General features: G+C 39.4%; 1 protein-coding gene across 1 annotated transcript in view; it reads left to right on the top strand.

The window, feature by feature from the left end:
* LOC128736779 (lysosome membrane protein 2) overlaps positions 1–16,939 on the top strand; it is a 133,781-nt gene that overhangs the window by 72,417 nt on the left and 44,425 nt on the right. The window contains exon 2 of the mRNA XM_053831267.1: positions 10,689–10,992. Within this exon, the coding sequence (XP_053687242.1) occupies positions 10,860–10,992 (133 nt within the window). The 5' untranslated portion in view covers positions 10,689–10,859. The remainder of the gene's footprint in view (positions 1–10,688; positions 10,993–16,939) is intronic.

The raw sequence follows: 16,939 nt of genomic DNA, 5'->3' as shown, positions 1-16,939 counted from the left end.
ACCACCACAGACTGGCAGGACACGGTTCATGCGAACTAAATCAAGCGGAGATAAAGTTTCAATAAAATATTTTCGCCGACAGTTATTAGCGGATTCCCTGCCGAGGGAATGAGCTGAACTTCACACCACGCTGTCGCTGCCTGCCAGCGAGCGCAGCAAGCAGCGGCCGCGGCCGGCGGCAAGGCAGAGTCCGAAACCGGTTCACCGGTTTCTTCCTTCTCTTTCACACAGATTTTACTGATCGTCCCGTTCGCATCGATCGGATCCTGCGCTGACCTTTGCCAATTTATCTTCGCTTGGGCAAGCAAAAGGGCGGAATGGTATGGATTCGTAAGTTTACGACGTCGCGAACCGGTATGTATAATGAGGGAAGAAAATAAAAGAAATGGAAGTGTGCTTACCCTGGTAGCTGGATGGACAGTTAGCTCGGTGTAGAGCCGCGATCGCTGCCGCTACCACCAAGTGGTGGTCTGACTGTCTGAAGTGGTTGGTTTTTAATTTTGTCGATGAAAACCCGAACTGCGTGTTGTTGAATTTAAATAATGGCAATGCAAATGTGTAATAAAGATAAAGCGGCAGCATAATTATTTATTTTGTAAACATTTATTAATATATTGATATATTTTATTGTTGTTGTTATTGATAACAACCCAGCAAACGGGACAGGCCAAACTCAACCTTGGGAGCCTTTGTTAAACTAAATAGATAGGCTGGGAAGTTGACTGAGACCGTAATTGTTTCACTTATTGGATTCACATTTAATTAATGAGAGATGATCAAGCTCGAATTGTGAAAGCATAAGAAGAGTGAAAGATGGATGGCTCATTTCGAAAGTATCCCAGTGATGTTTTTGAAGCAACTGGTGGACTGAATGCTTATGATTGAACTTAATCTGATCATTTGGTAGTGGCTTCTGGCTTGTTTAACCCATAGAAAGTAAGCAATTGAAGTTTGAATACCATTCCCGACATTTAAACAAAGAGATCCGGAGGTACCACAGGGTAGCATGCTAGGATCTCTATTATTGACCGTATATATCTGCAACACAAACATGTCTATGAAACGAAAAATTAAAATTTGTTATTGTTTAATCTACATTGTGTTGTTTACATTTTTTAGTAAAATAAACCTAGTTGTAGAGTCTTATTTGTCGTAATTAGTATAAATGGATGTTTCAAAAACTCAAAAAGAAATAGCAAATTATTTTGGCAAGCACGCGCAGAACTTAGGCTTGAATATACTTCATCATAATTCATACTCAACAGAACCGGCCCTCACGGATTACCACTCTCATAGCAATTTAGGTGACTTGTTAATGAGAAACAAACTTCGATAATACAGTCATCCCAGTATTATGGGCCAGTTAAGCATGATGATACTACAAAATTATTGGTAGAAACACAGATTTAAATAATTTACAGTTTATTTATAGCTTAATTGGTTGTAAATATATCATTATTAACCAACATTAAATTTTAATGTTCTGTAGGCAAACTTATTCCAAAATCACACACTTTTCTGCAAAATAACAAAATGTAAGCATGTTCCATTCCCAGTATTATGGGCCACTTTTTATGGCTTTTTATGGCAATTATGGGTCAATGCTCCCAGTATTATGGGTCAGTAAAACAAAATCGGTTTTATTTAGAGAAAATCGAGCGCGCGTGTTTGTGTGTGTGTGTGTGTGTGTGTGTGTGTGTGTGTGTGTGTGTGTGTGCGTTGAATCTTGTACTGTACTCAGCAACTGTCTGAGTGAGTTGAGATTAGAATCAATTTTAGCTTCTTCTTCAGGAAGCTCATTAAACTGATATAAATTGAAGGATAGCCCAAGTAACATTTTTGTTGTATAATAGCTTATTAAACTGTTGTACAGCTGATTCACGTGGAACAAGTGCTTGATAAGCTATTGTACAACAAAAATGTTACTTGGGTGTACTGTGTTCGGATTTCGAGTAGATTGTCAAGTTCATTCGAATCACGCAGAGCGCTTCATCAAAGTGATGGTCTCCAGGATAGCACATGACAAACCAAGAGTACAAAATGCTATCCGGATACGATAGGCAGGACAACTTGCAAGAATGCCGAATGACTACCCTGCAAAGTATTTGCCTCACATTCGGTAGGAATAAGACGACTAGGGGTGCAGCGAGCAAGATGGTTTGACTAGGTGGAGCGAGTCTGAGAAATTGGAGAGCGTTAGCCTACAACCGAGTGCATTGGAGAAACTTTGTTCATCAGGCTTTGTCTTAGAACGGCAAGCCAACTAAGTAAAGTAAGTAAGTTCAAGAAGAAGAAAAGTATTTGGTCCCGGCTTATTAGTTTTGGGTGGTTTCCAAAAATAACGCGAAGCTGTACTGTACGGTAGATTGTGATCCTTTGCAACTTTCCGAATTTTTTCGGTTTGTCTTGCTAGATCAAGAGCGTAATGCAGTATATCAGGATCATGGAACTTCGATTTCTGTATCTTGATTTTCCTTGCACGCTTTTTCGTTTTACTGAGAAAAAAAATTACAATTATAGTCAAAAACAGCGAATACTGTTGATCTATATGCTTGACCCATAATACTGGGAAAAGTCAATTTTGCTCCCGGTATTATGGGCCATTGTTTAATTTCGTATATTGAAGCGGAAAATGCATTTTTCTAGGTGGTTTCACCGTAATTCTTTGAATACATACCTATTCTCTCGATTTCCATCCATTTTACGCTCAGACACACAAATTTACGCCGTTATTCAGCTTATAATTCACAACCGACTTTTTATAACAACCGCAAAAATAACAACAAATCGAAGGTCGATTGGAGCCAACTGACAACTATCGGAAAATTAAGAAAATTAACGCATTGGAACTGAGTGTATTGCTGTCAGCCATGCAGCAGAATGTTGCTGCTATCTTTTGAACTCATTCTCGATGGTTAAATATTAATTTGTTGCGTATAAAACTAACGTAAAGTATAGACTGGCCCATAATACTGGGGTAACTGTACTGCGATACTAATCTAAGTTTCGGAAATGGGTCAAGGTATTCGATGAAAAAAAAATCTAATTTGCCAAACAACTTTGCTTTTTCTTCTGCAAATTTTGCCTATGTAAACCTGATATGTTGAATGTGTGTTTTGATAACATATCCATAAAATAATAAAGATTAGTTGATGCTATATCTACGAATTTATGCGTAGTTCTACAGATTTAGGACGGACGGATGTAGATTCTACAGCCCTACGGATCAGGTGCTCGTATATACGGAAAATCAACGGAAAAGAATGAAAATTTCTTTCAGTTTCAACGCATGCAGTGAATAACATTTCGAAAAGTAAAAATTTGTTCTTCAGGAGCCGTTATGAAAGTGTGTGGTAGGGTTCGTCTTAGGAAAAAAGGGAACAGACTGGTGAAGAGGATTTTCATTCTCTAATGAGTAGTGATTTAAAAAGGGAAGAATTACGTCAATACTGCCATTCTGTTAATACGAACTTTCATTTTCCACTTTGACGGCACTCTTCTCCATAGCATGATATGCTTCACTGTCAGACTTTCGCTCGCTGATGGTAGCTTCAAAATCCTTTACTACTGTCAAGTGAATAAGGTTGTTCTTCATAACCAAGTAGCTGGAATCCTTGTCCTATTTGCAAAGCTTTACTCTTTCTCGGCGATAGTTGAAAACAGTTGAAAGGTTGCAAAAGACGATAAGAATTATGTCTAAAATATGTAGAGAAACAACCAAGACATGGTAAAAGACAATGAAGAGATGGCGTTAAAACGATGAATATGCGTTTAAAAAACAAAAAAGAGTAATATAGGTCGTAATTTCGCCTTATTTTTATCGCTTTTTGTCTGCCTTCCTTTGCGTTTTCGTCGGTTTACGTCATCTTTTTCTTGTCTTTGTTTCATCGTTGAAAAGGTGACTGAAAAAGGAACGAAAGACAACAAAAATACGATAGAAGCACCATGAGAATACGATGAAAAGACGACTAAAAGACGCCAAAACAGCATCAAAAATAAACAAGCAATAGAACAAAAGCCGACAAAAAGACATTTAAAAAGCGCCGCACTGTGGGATCAAGCCCAAATCTAGGTGGACGAAAGTAATTACACTAAAACCGTTAGTCCTAGGTATATGGTACGTTCGGAGTAAATTTATTATTTTAACTTTCACATTTCACAAATGTTCAGCAAAGTTAAAGAACATTAAATTCTAAGTAACTTTGCTAAAAAAATGAAAGTTCTATCTCTCATAGCTGCTGGGCAGGAGCTATTTAAAGTTTTTTGGTCGGGGTGGACCTAAAAAATCGGTAATTTTTACTACATTATTCAATACGGTCTAGCAAAAAATGGTTGACCTGGACCGATATGATCTCGGAATTTCAAAGGCCAATATATTGCTAAACATTTATACAAAATTTGATTTGCTGCTTTTGAGCAGTTTTTACGTTATTGACATTTGCAAAAAGCATATTTTTTAAGAAAAAATGCCTGTAGCTTGAGAACCGAAGCAGATAGCGACTTGATTCCTTCAAACAAAATGTGCGTTTTTCATTCGTGTGAAAGTGCTCAGAAGACATGATTCGTGTGAAATAAACACGAAAGAAGATATAAAGAAAAAACTAATTTTTTAGGTCTACCCCGACCAAAAAACTTTAAATAGCCCATCAACCATAAGAGATAGAACTTTTATTTCTTTAGCAAAGTTACTTAAAATTTAATGTTCTTTAACTATGCTGAACATAACATTCAGTTAACTTAAGCCATAAAAAAGTTTATATTTTACACTCGCTCTCTATGATGGCCACCCTAATGTCATATACATCAAAAAATGCAGAATTTAAATAACAAATTTACTTCGAACATACTAAAGTAATTACGCTAAAACCGTTAGTCCTAGGTATACTAACGGTTTTAGCGTAATTACTTTTGTCCACCTAGATTTGGGTTTCATCCCACGGTGCGCCGTCTTGAAAACAAACAGGACAGTGATAAAACACCAACGAGGTTACCGAAAGACAACAAAGAAAATTGTGCAGCGACGATAAACTGACGACGAAAGAAAACTGCAATAAAAATGCCAGAAGACGATCATTAAGACAAAATAAAGCAAAAACAAAAAAAAACCGCCGAAAAATGCAATAAAACTGCCAAAATTACAGGTAAAAAATAACGAAAATACGTTGAAAAGCTGACAAAAATACGATAGACAGATGAAATTGCATCGATTAAACAACAATAAGACAAAGAAAAGACGACATCATGATCAACGAAAAGACATCAAATATACTACAAAAACGCAAGATGATGAAAAAATGATGACAAGTAGGCCATACAAAAGACGACAAAAATATGATTAAATGACGCCGAAAAAATTCCAAAGAAGCGACAAATAACGTTAGAAAAAATCAATGAATAACCACGAAAGAACAATAAAAAGATAAAATGCGAGGAAGAGACGTTAAAAAGGATGACAAAACTACGACAAGAAATCCAAACAAATACTATAAATGACGATAAAAAGTCGTCAACAAGAGCAACAAAAATGCCACAAAAGACGATAAAATAACGATAAAAACTCGTTGAAAAGGGGCAAAAAGACGATGCTAAATGATGCCAAAAAGCAAGATGTTGAAAGGAACGAAAGGAAAGGAGGTTTGTGCCTAGGGGAATGAATGCGGGTACGATTCGGCAGTGCTTGACGCACAGTTGATACAATTCAGTTGTGGCAACCGATTTACGACTACTTTTAGTCATAAATAAGTTTCTGCAACCATAAGTGTGAAAAACGTGTGCTATAATGCCATATATTGCGGTTCCGGTTCCGCTTTACCAGTTGTTCCCACAGGTGCTGACGGTGCCAGCTTCGAAACTGGCCGACGTAGCAACCCAGTTGATGTTTGTACCCAAGCTTGACATATCGTTCCGTCGCGTCCTGGAATAACGGACGCAATCCGACCTCAGATCCAACCGTTGCGAGCTCCCTCGTCCACAATAACTACCAGGTCTCCTATTTTCAGTCGCTCTGCCTCCTCGTACCGTCTCGAAGCGTCTCGTCGACTGGATTCCGTGAACTGGACAGGCTGTTGAGCGCAGTTTTGACACTCCGCACTAATCGCTCCCAAATCCCTCCGAAGTGTGGAGCTGAGCGGTTCACATTGGTGAACGTTTCGGCCAATTTTTGATGCATGTCTTCGATTTCTGCTCGCAACTCACGACTAGCACCCTGGAAATTTGTGCCACTGTCGGTGTAGATTTCACACGGTGCCCCTCGTCTTGCGATGAACCGACAGATCGCCAGCTTGCAGGACTCCGATGACAATGTATAGTATTGGCAGTTCTTAGCAGTCCGTTCGATGACTGTATGCAACCTCGACACGTGGAACTGCTGCGTGGAGCTCGTTTACAACAGTTTCGCGGTTTCCGTGTAAGAACTTGCGATGGTACGCATCTATGACCAAATCCGTCGCGGCAGGACTATCGGGTATTCAAAATCGTAGGTTGCATATGGTGTTATGCACAAGCGGTTGTTCACGCGTAGAACTCCTCGGTCGTCCAGAAACAGAGAAAGTCTGTAGGTTTTGCTGGTTTTCTCTATCGCCTTTTTTAAACCACCAGCTTTCAGCGAGTGAATCAGCGCTGCTACTTCGTCTGGGTACGATTCTGCCTGCACCGAGGACCACAAATAGTTCTCAGCCCATTCAAGCTCTTCCTGGGTCAGATGTCTCTCTGAATTCCGTTGCTGGTTCCGGTGCCGATGCCTTGTGTTGGAGAGAAAGCGTTTAACATAGCCCACACATCTTAACAACCGTCCCACTTCGAAAACCTGCTGAAGTCTATCAATTGCTCTCTGCCGATCTCTCGATGCACCATACTGGGTCGTAGTCCTTAGGCATTTGCTTCTGTCTCCTCCGGCGATACTTTCGGCCACTGTTCTTCGGGAAGATGGAGGAAATCCTGAGCCCGAAACCACGAGCTTTCATCGCAGCGTTCATCTTCGACGGTACGTAGTTCCACTCGGCAATCTCAGTTTTCGAAAGTATTTCACCCACCCTAAAGGCAACGAACTGCCGATATCTCCAGTGATCGGAGATCGGCCTCGCTCCCAGCAGCGCACCTTGCAGCTCCAGTCGTGGAACTGACAAGGCTTTCAACGAAGCGACTTTTGCTTTGGCCATGACCAAAGAACAACGAATCTGTCCACGAACCACTGCTCTATGATACACTACGCAGGCGTATGCATTCTCACTCGCATCCGTGAAGATATGGAGTTCGAGTGGTCCCATTTCGTTCGATGTCAGTTCAGGAAAGTACGGTCTGTCTATGCGGATCTGATCAAGTCCTTTCAGCAGAGCAATCCACTTCAGCCAGCTTTCTTGAATTTTGCCGGAAACTTTATCATCCCATTGCAGTTGTTCGCTTCTTGAATTATCAGCTTGCCGTGGATAAGAACGTGCGATATAAGACCCAGCGCATCGAAAAAGCGCATTACACATCGCAGAATGTTCCGCTTGGTGGTTGGAGTGGTTTCCAGATCCAGATCAATTGCGTAGGTAAATTCGGTTGATTAGAAGTAAAATTGTTTTACAACTACCATGTGGACAGCCAGTGGAAATATTAATTAGCTAATGTCCTTTGCATCTTACTAGTCCTTTCAACACTCTACTTTGCAGCTATTTGCATACTTGACAGAAATACAATTGAAACTATGTAAAGAATTAGGAACAAATAACTGACGCAAAGCAGCAAACGAAACGCTCAAAAGCTACTCTCGAATAAGACAGTCGCTGATTGTTCTCACTTTGAGAATTGCTGCGTCACGTCACATACCGAATAACCCTTTAGCCCTATTTTCGTGCAAGACAACAGTTCCGAACAAATTCTTGCAGCATAAGGGTGTATCTGGCAAAAGGAAAGGATGACTGCTCATTTTTCTATAACGCTTCACTTTCAAGACATCAAATTGGACTAGGTTAAATGTGGTGGTTTTGCGCTCTGGCGTACTTCCCAAGCACAGATGTCAAATTGGCATAGATTTAAACGTTGTAAAGAATCTTCGATCTGTTGGTAGGAAGGGTTGTTGTATTATAAGAATATCCGAAACGAAAAAACATCCTCAAGGGGATGGAATATGAACAAGGGCTGGGGATATCTAATCTAAATACGTTAAATATATTAAAGTAAATGCATGTTTGAATGCGGAGCGCTTGGACGATTCTTCATAAAACTTGGCATGTATGTTCCTCAACATAAGGGAATCAGAATAGGATGGTTGATAAAGGGGGAGTTGACCCCTATCATGATTAAACTAATAAAAAAGACCCCCTAACAAAAAGATTAAAAACGCGAAAGGAATATAAAAATCCTAAAAAATTATTAAAAATGCACTAAAAATTTCACAAAATTTAAACATATTAAAAAACATTTTGTAAATAATAAAATAAATGGCATTAAAATGACACGAAACTAATATAAAAATGACACTAAATTATGAGAAAATAATATAATAACGAAACAGAAATAACGAAAAGCAACTTGGAGGCCAAACGGATATAAAAGGATTACAAACATTATTCACATATGTTTTTTTTACTTTATAGACATTATCACTGCGACCAGTATTTTGAGTTATTGTCATATTATCCAGGTGTCTTGCTTATTAGCCACGCTTAAATGTCGATGTTTCTCACTCTTTTTTCCTTTAAATGCTTTTTACTGCTTTTCAATCAATCGACAGTGTCTAGAAGCAGTAAATGCCAGTAAGATTAGTCATAATTTACCCCTAGAGAAAAGATTTCATTGTTGGTAAATGCAGAATTTATTATGTAGGAAGTATGTGGAAAGAACTGAGAATAAACCCATGCGGAAGTCACTGAACATCGAATGATGCTAAAACTGATATAAAATCAATAAAAATGTACTGCAATTTAGTAATGTCATAAATACGCCTAGAGCTGAAATTGAATCTGCCAGCGATAAATCCGAATACAGCCAATGTTGGATTTAATGACTTAGGCAAGTTGTACCGAGACAGTCAGATATGCCCGTAACAGTATGCGCCGGGCCGCAATGACTCCTAATCATTTTCCATAACTCACCACAGCATTTATATCGGAAAGCATTTAGCTTCACAGCATGCACGAGGCAAGGCATCACGACTAAACTGGGTGCCCCCTCAGTCATTAGGAAACTTAACCTATAATTCCCCTTCACAATCCCTCCAATTAGTCCGCGGGTCGCACGGGTTGCGCCGTATTAATTTAGGCAATTTATAATTTTCAAAAATAATTCTGAAGTAGGTAAACGTTGCTGCTGCTCCGCAACCGTTGCGATACAATTTGTTAAGGTTTCTCGAAGTTGATGAAAAAGTCAATTAGAATATAGATAATAAAAGATTGTACAAAATATTTCATAAAACCTCCATAATTCAAGAACAGAATTTAAAAGTTAATTATGTAAAACATACCGTTCAACCGTAAAATAAACAGACATGATTAGCAATTGTTTCAACTGGACGTTTCAAATTACTTTCGTTAAGTAAACAAACCCTGCAAAATGACACTGCCACTTACAGCCGAACGGCCACCATTCGACACACCTCCCGTAGAACGCAGTTCTTCATAAACAAGTTTAACTCTCGTGCCGCCCTAGCCATTCTTCTAACCCGACTGGATTGACGGCCGGTCGACACCGCCGAAGAAAATGATTTAATCGGTTGCGCCGTGGCCGTCCATTGTAAACACTCTCGTAAGCACCGTTTAGTCAGTTCAGCGTGTCAGCAGCGTCGACGGTTGGTTGGATGGATGGATCCATAGCGTGCCCAAGACCGCGTCATCGACGCGCACACACCTTACATCTTCATGCTTCAAGCGTCCGTATCATGACATGATAGCGATATGCCTACCTACAGGGAAGCATGTCTTTACCTCAGGACAAGACAGACACTGCACTGGGTTCGTACCAAGGAACATGTCTGTTTTTTTTTGTTCACTGTCTGATTCAATGTCAACCTCCTGAGTAGAGTGACCGGGCCGGAGTTCGAACAGCTCAGTCGCAAAGCAGCATACAATTAGCCAATTTTTCCAATATTGACATTGGAACCGGTGACATACTCATTGATTTTATCTGCTGAAAATGTGTCTACAAGCCGGATGGATATGTCTATAAATAGGTGCATATTTATCCTTTATTTTTTATTCTTTTTTTAAAATTATGTTCGAAGTGATAAAAACTGTAGTTTAATAGAATGATTCAAAGAATTTCGTTATCAAATATAAAATCAATTCGGCTAAATAGAAAACGTGGGAAAAAACAGACACCCACCCATTACCACTCACTCACTGACGACCGACGAAGATGGCAGTGAAAGAGGCAGCGAAAGATGCTGCGCGGTGATTATTATACAACTTACCGAATTCGTGCACGTTGTCAGGGTCGACGTCAAAACACACGTTTGTTTTCGCACTGAAGGCTTTCGCGCTTCAAGTCGATGACTCGAAAGCCGCCCAAACAAGCCAGTTGACCGTGAATCGGGGGATGGGCCACCTTTGTGGTATCGATGTCGCCGGTATCCTACCAATGTCACGACCAACCAACGAATGGTTGACAACGATGTTGTTCGAAAAATTCATGGACCATAGTTTTTTTACGCGGCAGAAAACCAAACACCGAAGTACTAATTGTTTGCATTATCTTTTTTCCGTTTTCAGCTTATTTCGTCCGATTATCAGCTGCCACACGGCTTACCGGCTTCGGAATTGTTCCTCTTCCAGCTGATAAACGGTATTTGAAACAAACCGTCGGAAACACAAACTGAACAACATTGCTGCCCTTCCCAGGACGACCCCGGAGCTTCTCGCCTGCGATCGAGCAACCACGTGATGGGATTGCACAAAAACTATTTCAAAGTGGGACAAAATGCTAGTAATCAGCTGTTCGGACTGTCGCCACGTGGCCCCAATGGCGCTACGCCGTTATCGATGCTTATATCGCAGGGAGCGAAATTCAACAGCAGTAAGTACCTATTCCCTTGATTCCTTCTAGAACCCTTTCAATCGTTTAGCTTCTGGTACAGAAGCTGCACAAAACTATATTTTATCTTTTCGTTTGAATCTTTGAATTCATGGAAGATTCGATGTCGTAACTCTGCACTGTAAATGAATGTCACACTCCATTATTCATCGTATGGGAGAGCATTTCTCATCACATTGTGAGTACAAAGTAACCACAACACAACTGAGCTGCGGACGTAAATCGTCCTAGGATTTATGACAGCAGGTGTCCCTTGCTTGTACCTACCTGCTAGATTAACAATCCAACACCTGGTTGGTTTCTTTGAAATGAAATAAACGTCAAGGAACGGAGCGTCTCCAGTAGAGTAGAAATTTTACTCATCATGGGGAAGCTATCATTTTGTGGCTAACCGCAACCTATTCTAGTGTACTGAGCTCTTGCTACTGTACTAAATTTTCCACTTATTAGAAAAGAAGCATGACTGTGAATTTATCTATCAATTGTTGTTCACTGTTACATGCCCTTAGATTTATACAGAGCTGTGTGATGCGTGCTGCGTCCACTTGTGGTCCATTTATTGAAGCTAAATTCGTTTCACAGAAAATTCTTACTTCAAATAACTACAGTAATGACCCGATTTTGTCACCCCCATGATGAATTTAGGGGTGACAAAAACGGGACAGTGACAAAATCGGGTATTTTTTCAATTTTATATTTTTTTGCAGATAACTTACAACGAACTACATATATTTCATTCTGATCACTTTTAGGACCTTTCGCACTTCCTTCTACCTCTCTGTGGACATTTGTCACCTGTACTGTGAGGTCCCACAGGTATGAAAACACGCGTTTATTAATTGCGCCGAAATGGTTGATTATACTGGTTGACTATGTTCAGAGAAATGTCACAGCGTAAAAAGCTCTTTCTTATGGTATGAACGATTCTTTGATTAACCCCCCTAAAAGTAAGATAGAAAATTTATTTTTCAAGCAGTAAGAGATAGAGCAAAACAATGTTCTACAAAATTTTTGAGAAGATTATTATAAAGAACTTTGCCAAAGAAAGTGACCTTCTAGCTATTATAGTTGTGGAGATAAGAAACAACTTTTGTGGAAACTCCACGAAAATCAACACAGTTCTTTTTACAGTGTTTTAACACATTTGACATGTTTGAAAATGATTTTCAAACTAAGCTTTTGATAAATCAAAAGCGTGACAAAATCGGGTCAAAAACGTGACAAAATCGGGGGTGACAAAATCGGGTCAAAAACGTGACAAAATCGGGGGTGACAAAATCGGGGAGTGACAAAATCGGGGAGTGACAAAATCGGGTTACCACTGTATAATAATAACTAGTTGAAATTAATAACGCACTCTCTGATCTGATCTCACATGAGAGTCAAACACTTAAAAAGTATTAAATTTCTTTAAAATAGAAAGTGGTATCTTTAGTTCCTAGAAGGAATAGATAATAAGAGAGTTGTGCAGTCTCCTTTTGTCCAGCGACTCTATAGTTCAAAGGAACATTAAATGCCTCAAACGCATATTTTTTCGCTCGGTTAAAACAATTTTTTCGCTACCCCTTCAGTTGCCCAACATCGGAAGGACAAAAACTTTATAAAATATTTGTAACTTTTTAATTTATTTGCATACTGTCTATAGCATAATGCTGTTCAGACTAGGACGTTACTTGCTTATGGCTTTACTTACTTACTTAGGCCATTACAAATATTTTATAAAGTTTTTGTCCTTCCGGTGTTGGGTACTTGAAGGGAAGGGGCGAGTAAAAACAAAGAATTTTTTTAATTAAACAAAAAAAAATGCGTTTTAAGCATTTATACTTAAAGTTTAAACGTGAAAACCAAATTTATTCGTGCTTTCCATATACACGTTATTATTTTCCATGCAAAAACCTACGAAACGAATGAATTTTTTGCCGATTTTCGGGAATTCTATTGTTTGAATTTCCATTTCTGTTAAATCCGCTCATACACTCGATTTTCGAGTTCTTTAATCCGAAGAGCCCAGGGACAATTTTTTATAAAAAAATTGACTTATATTCCACAAATTATTTTTTTGTCCCCCGATTTTTCAAGCCAATTTCAAATGGGGGGGGTGACAAAAACTTAAAAAATTATTTGCAATGACCTTACTTACTTACTTACTTACTCACTCACTCACTCACTCACTCACTCACTCACTCACTCACTCACTCACTCACTCACTCACTCACTCACTCACTCACTCACTCACTCACTCACTCACTCACTCACTCACTCACTCACTCACTCACTCACTCACTCACTCACTCACTCACTCACTCACTCACTCACTCACTCACTCACTCACTCACTCACTCACTCACTCACTCACTCACTCACTCACTCACTCACTCACTCACTCACTCACTCACTCACTCACTCACTCACTCACTCACTCACTCACTCACCTCTACTTACTCAATCATTTACCCATACTCTATAACAAAGATATGACAATATTCAGACGCTACTAATTCAAATATATTCATATATAACTGACTAGCTGACCCGACAAACTTCGTATCGCCACAAATTAACCTGTGTTGTACATAAATCATGAATCTCGGATGATCTTTGTCACAATCTCGAGTTTTGCAAGCCCCCCAGTGGGCGGCGCTTCCGACGGCGGGTCACCGGCAACACTCGCGACCGTCTCGTCCTGAATGATCTAGTGTTACTATAGATAGTTTTTGTGGTCTTGTATTGACTAATGTTTTATGGAAGAGTCTCGAATTTCTCGAGTTCGATTAGTTTTTGAGTTTCGCAAAAATTTCTGTTTTATTTGTATGAGAGTCCATATTCCCCTACCACAGGGTCTCTAACTATCGTAAAATAAATTCAAGACTCCAAAATCTCTCACATGCCAAATTTGGTTCCATTTGATTGATTAGTTCTCGAGATAAGAGGAAATTTGTATTTCATTTGTATAAGCGCCCCCCCCCCCCCCTCTTAAAGTGGGGAAATCCATAGAAAATATTCTTGCCTACAAAAACACCCACATGATAAATTTGGTTCCATTTGCTTGATTAGTTCTAGAGTTATGAGGAAATTTGTATTTCGTTTGTATGAGAGCCCCCCCTCTTAAAACAGTAAGGGGTCCTAATTCATCATAGAAAAAATGGTTGCCTTCAAAAACACCCACATGCCAAATATGGTTCCATTTGCTTGATTAGTTCTCGAATTATGAGGAAATTTGTATTTCATTTGTGTAGAAGCACCCCCTCTTAAAGTTGGGAGGGGTCCTAATTCACCATAGAAAATATTTTTGCCTCCATAAACCTCCACATGCCAAATTTGGTTCTATTTGATTGATTAGTTCTCGAGTTATGAGGAACTTTGAATTTCATTTGTATAGGAGCCCCCCCTCCTAAAGTGGGTAGGGGTCCCAATTCATCATAGAAAAAAATTTTGTCTCCAAAAACACCCACGTGCCAAATTTGGTTCCATTTGCTTGATTAGTTCTCGAGTTATGAGGAAATTTGTATGGAAGCCCCCCCTTTTAAAGAGGAGAGAAGTTATAATTCCCCTTATATAGAGGGGAGGGGTCTCAATTTACCATAGAATAAATTCTTATCCCCGAAAACACCCACATGCCAAATTTTGTTCTATTTGCTTGATTAGTTGTCGAGTTATGCAGAAATTTGTGTTTCATTTGTATGGGAGCCCCCCCTCTTAGTGGGGGAAGGGGTTTCTAACCATCACTAAAACCTTCCCTGGCCCCAAAAAACCTCTACATGCATATTTTTATGCCGATTGGTTCAGTAGTTTTCGATTCTATAAGGAACATACGGACAGACAGACAGACAGACAGACAGACAGACAGACAGAAATCCTTCTTTATAGGTATAGATTAACATTTGCGATATGTAAAATAATCGGCTACAACAATAAAGAAAGCAAAAGCAAAAATTAACAGAAAGTTGAGTTGAGAAGGACACGACATGAAATTTGTTCTAATTTCGTTGAAAGTTTAGTTTGCTTTGATTCAATTTATCCAATGTTAGCCTAATTTTTCTCAACTGGGGCTTATTTTCTTTGTGTTCAAATTTTCTAGGGTTTTTTTTTTTCATTTTTGCTGCAGTTATGTCTCGGTCTTTACTAAATGCTGCATATTTTAGTTTCTATATTATTCACCATTATTTTAGTTTCATTGTGTTTTCTTTTTTTCTTTCCTTTTTTACCTTAAAGCCATGCATTACTTTGATAAACTTACTTACTTAACTTTTTCGGCAACAATCCGCTTATCGAAGCAGTGCCGAATTTAGTAGACGTCTCCATTCTCCAAGTCGAAAATTGATATTTTTCGGTGAATATGATAAAAAAAAGCTTTTATTATTCTTTACGTTTCGGCTTACTGATTTCCTATTCAGCCATCATCAGAATGTTTATTATAAAAGAGAAACATTACCTTAATGCATTAAACAATTCAATTTTATTTTTGCTGGTCTCTTACCCGCATCCTTGCTACGTGGCAAGCGCACAGTAGCTTTCATGTTTTAGTCGGTTCACAATAACCGCAGCTTAGTAAACGCAAAGCAAAGCAAAGCCTGGGTGCTACAATCCGTTTCTGAACTTGACCTTCTGTTTGTATACGACAGACTTCGCAGCCATCTGTTAGAGTACAGGACTATTACGGGGCTAGTGCTATGATCCTATTGACACTTACAGCCTCACCCATTCGAGACTCAAACATGCGACTACTGACTTGTTAGACTAGTATCGTACCTCGAGGCCGCCTATTTCGTGAATCATGCGCCACATACTCTTCTAACTGGCCGCCAAGAATTGATCGCAGGATCGTGGGCTCAAAAATACCTAAAGCTCGTCGGTCGTTTTCTTTCAACGTCCACGCCGCTTCATGACCGTAGAGAATCGGAAGAATTAGCATCTTATGGAGCGCGAGTTTCATACAAAATTGCAAACTAGAGGACCTCAGCTGACTAAGTAATCCGTAGAAGGTTTGTTGGTCGCCGTGATCCGCCTTTTCACTTTACATTTCACATCATAGACATATGTCACTAACGTACCAAGGTAAACAAATTCCACGAATCTTGTACCAAACCATCTAACGTCACAAACGTGCCCGAAGTCTCACCCGCTATTCTGACACTTGATTTTGCACCAACAAGGATAGCACTATCAGCGTAATCAGTTCGGTTGGAGAACCATGTTCAAGCATAATCCGCCGCAGCTCATTTCGTTTAACTGAATCGTACGCCGCCTTCAAGTATATAAATATATGGAGAGTCTGCAAGGTGATTTCCCAGAATTTATTGAGGATCTGTCTGCAACGGCCTCAGTCTATGAAACTCCTCAGTTTTTGCATCATCCTCAATCGTTATCCTGTTTCTGTTGACAACTCCATCTTTCTCACCATTCAACAGTACATCGAAATGTTGTTTCTAACTGCTGGCCACCACTAATATTTTGATAATCGAGTTCCCCCTTCTTGTCGTTGCCCATAACAGGAGTTGGCACGGTCCGACTCCTGATTCCGTTGATCGCTTTAAAGAAACTTCCCATATCGTGCCTCTCGAAGCAATTTTCCGCCTCCACAAGAACGTGATAATAAATAAATAAATAAAATATGTCTCTTTGCTCTGGCGTGTTTGCGCCTTAAAAATGCATCTGCAAAAATGCATGGAAGAGGCCGCTTTCGCCATACGAAGGAATTTTTATGCTTTCGTCCTGGCCAGTTTATTGTAAAACTTGACTGAATGATACAAATGTCAGGCCAAAAAAAATCACATTGAATGCCATTTCAACCACAGCCTAAACCTTTACCACAAGGCCGATTCCAACTAAATTTAATAGTTGAAATTGTATGCTCACATAAATCACAACAAAAAGCTCGAAGTACGGGCATACACCTTTATTAGTAAGTGCAGTTCTAGAGTGGTGACAT

This window comes from Sabethes cyaneus, chromosome 2 (genome assembly GCF_943734655.1).
Source record: "Sabethes cyaneus chromosome 2, idSabCyanKW18_F2, whole genome shotgun sequence".
NCBI lineage: Eukaryota > Metazoa > Arthropoda > Insecta > Diptera > Culicidae > Sabethes > Sabethes cyaneus.
Note: the sequence above shows the minus strand (reverse complement) of the source record. Positions and strands in the feature narration are given on the sequence as shown.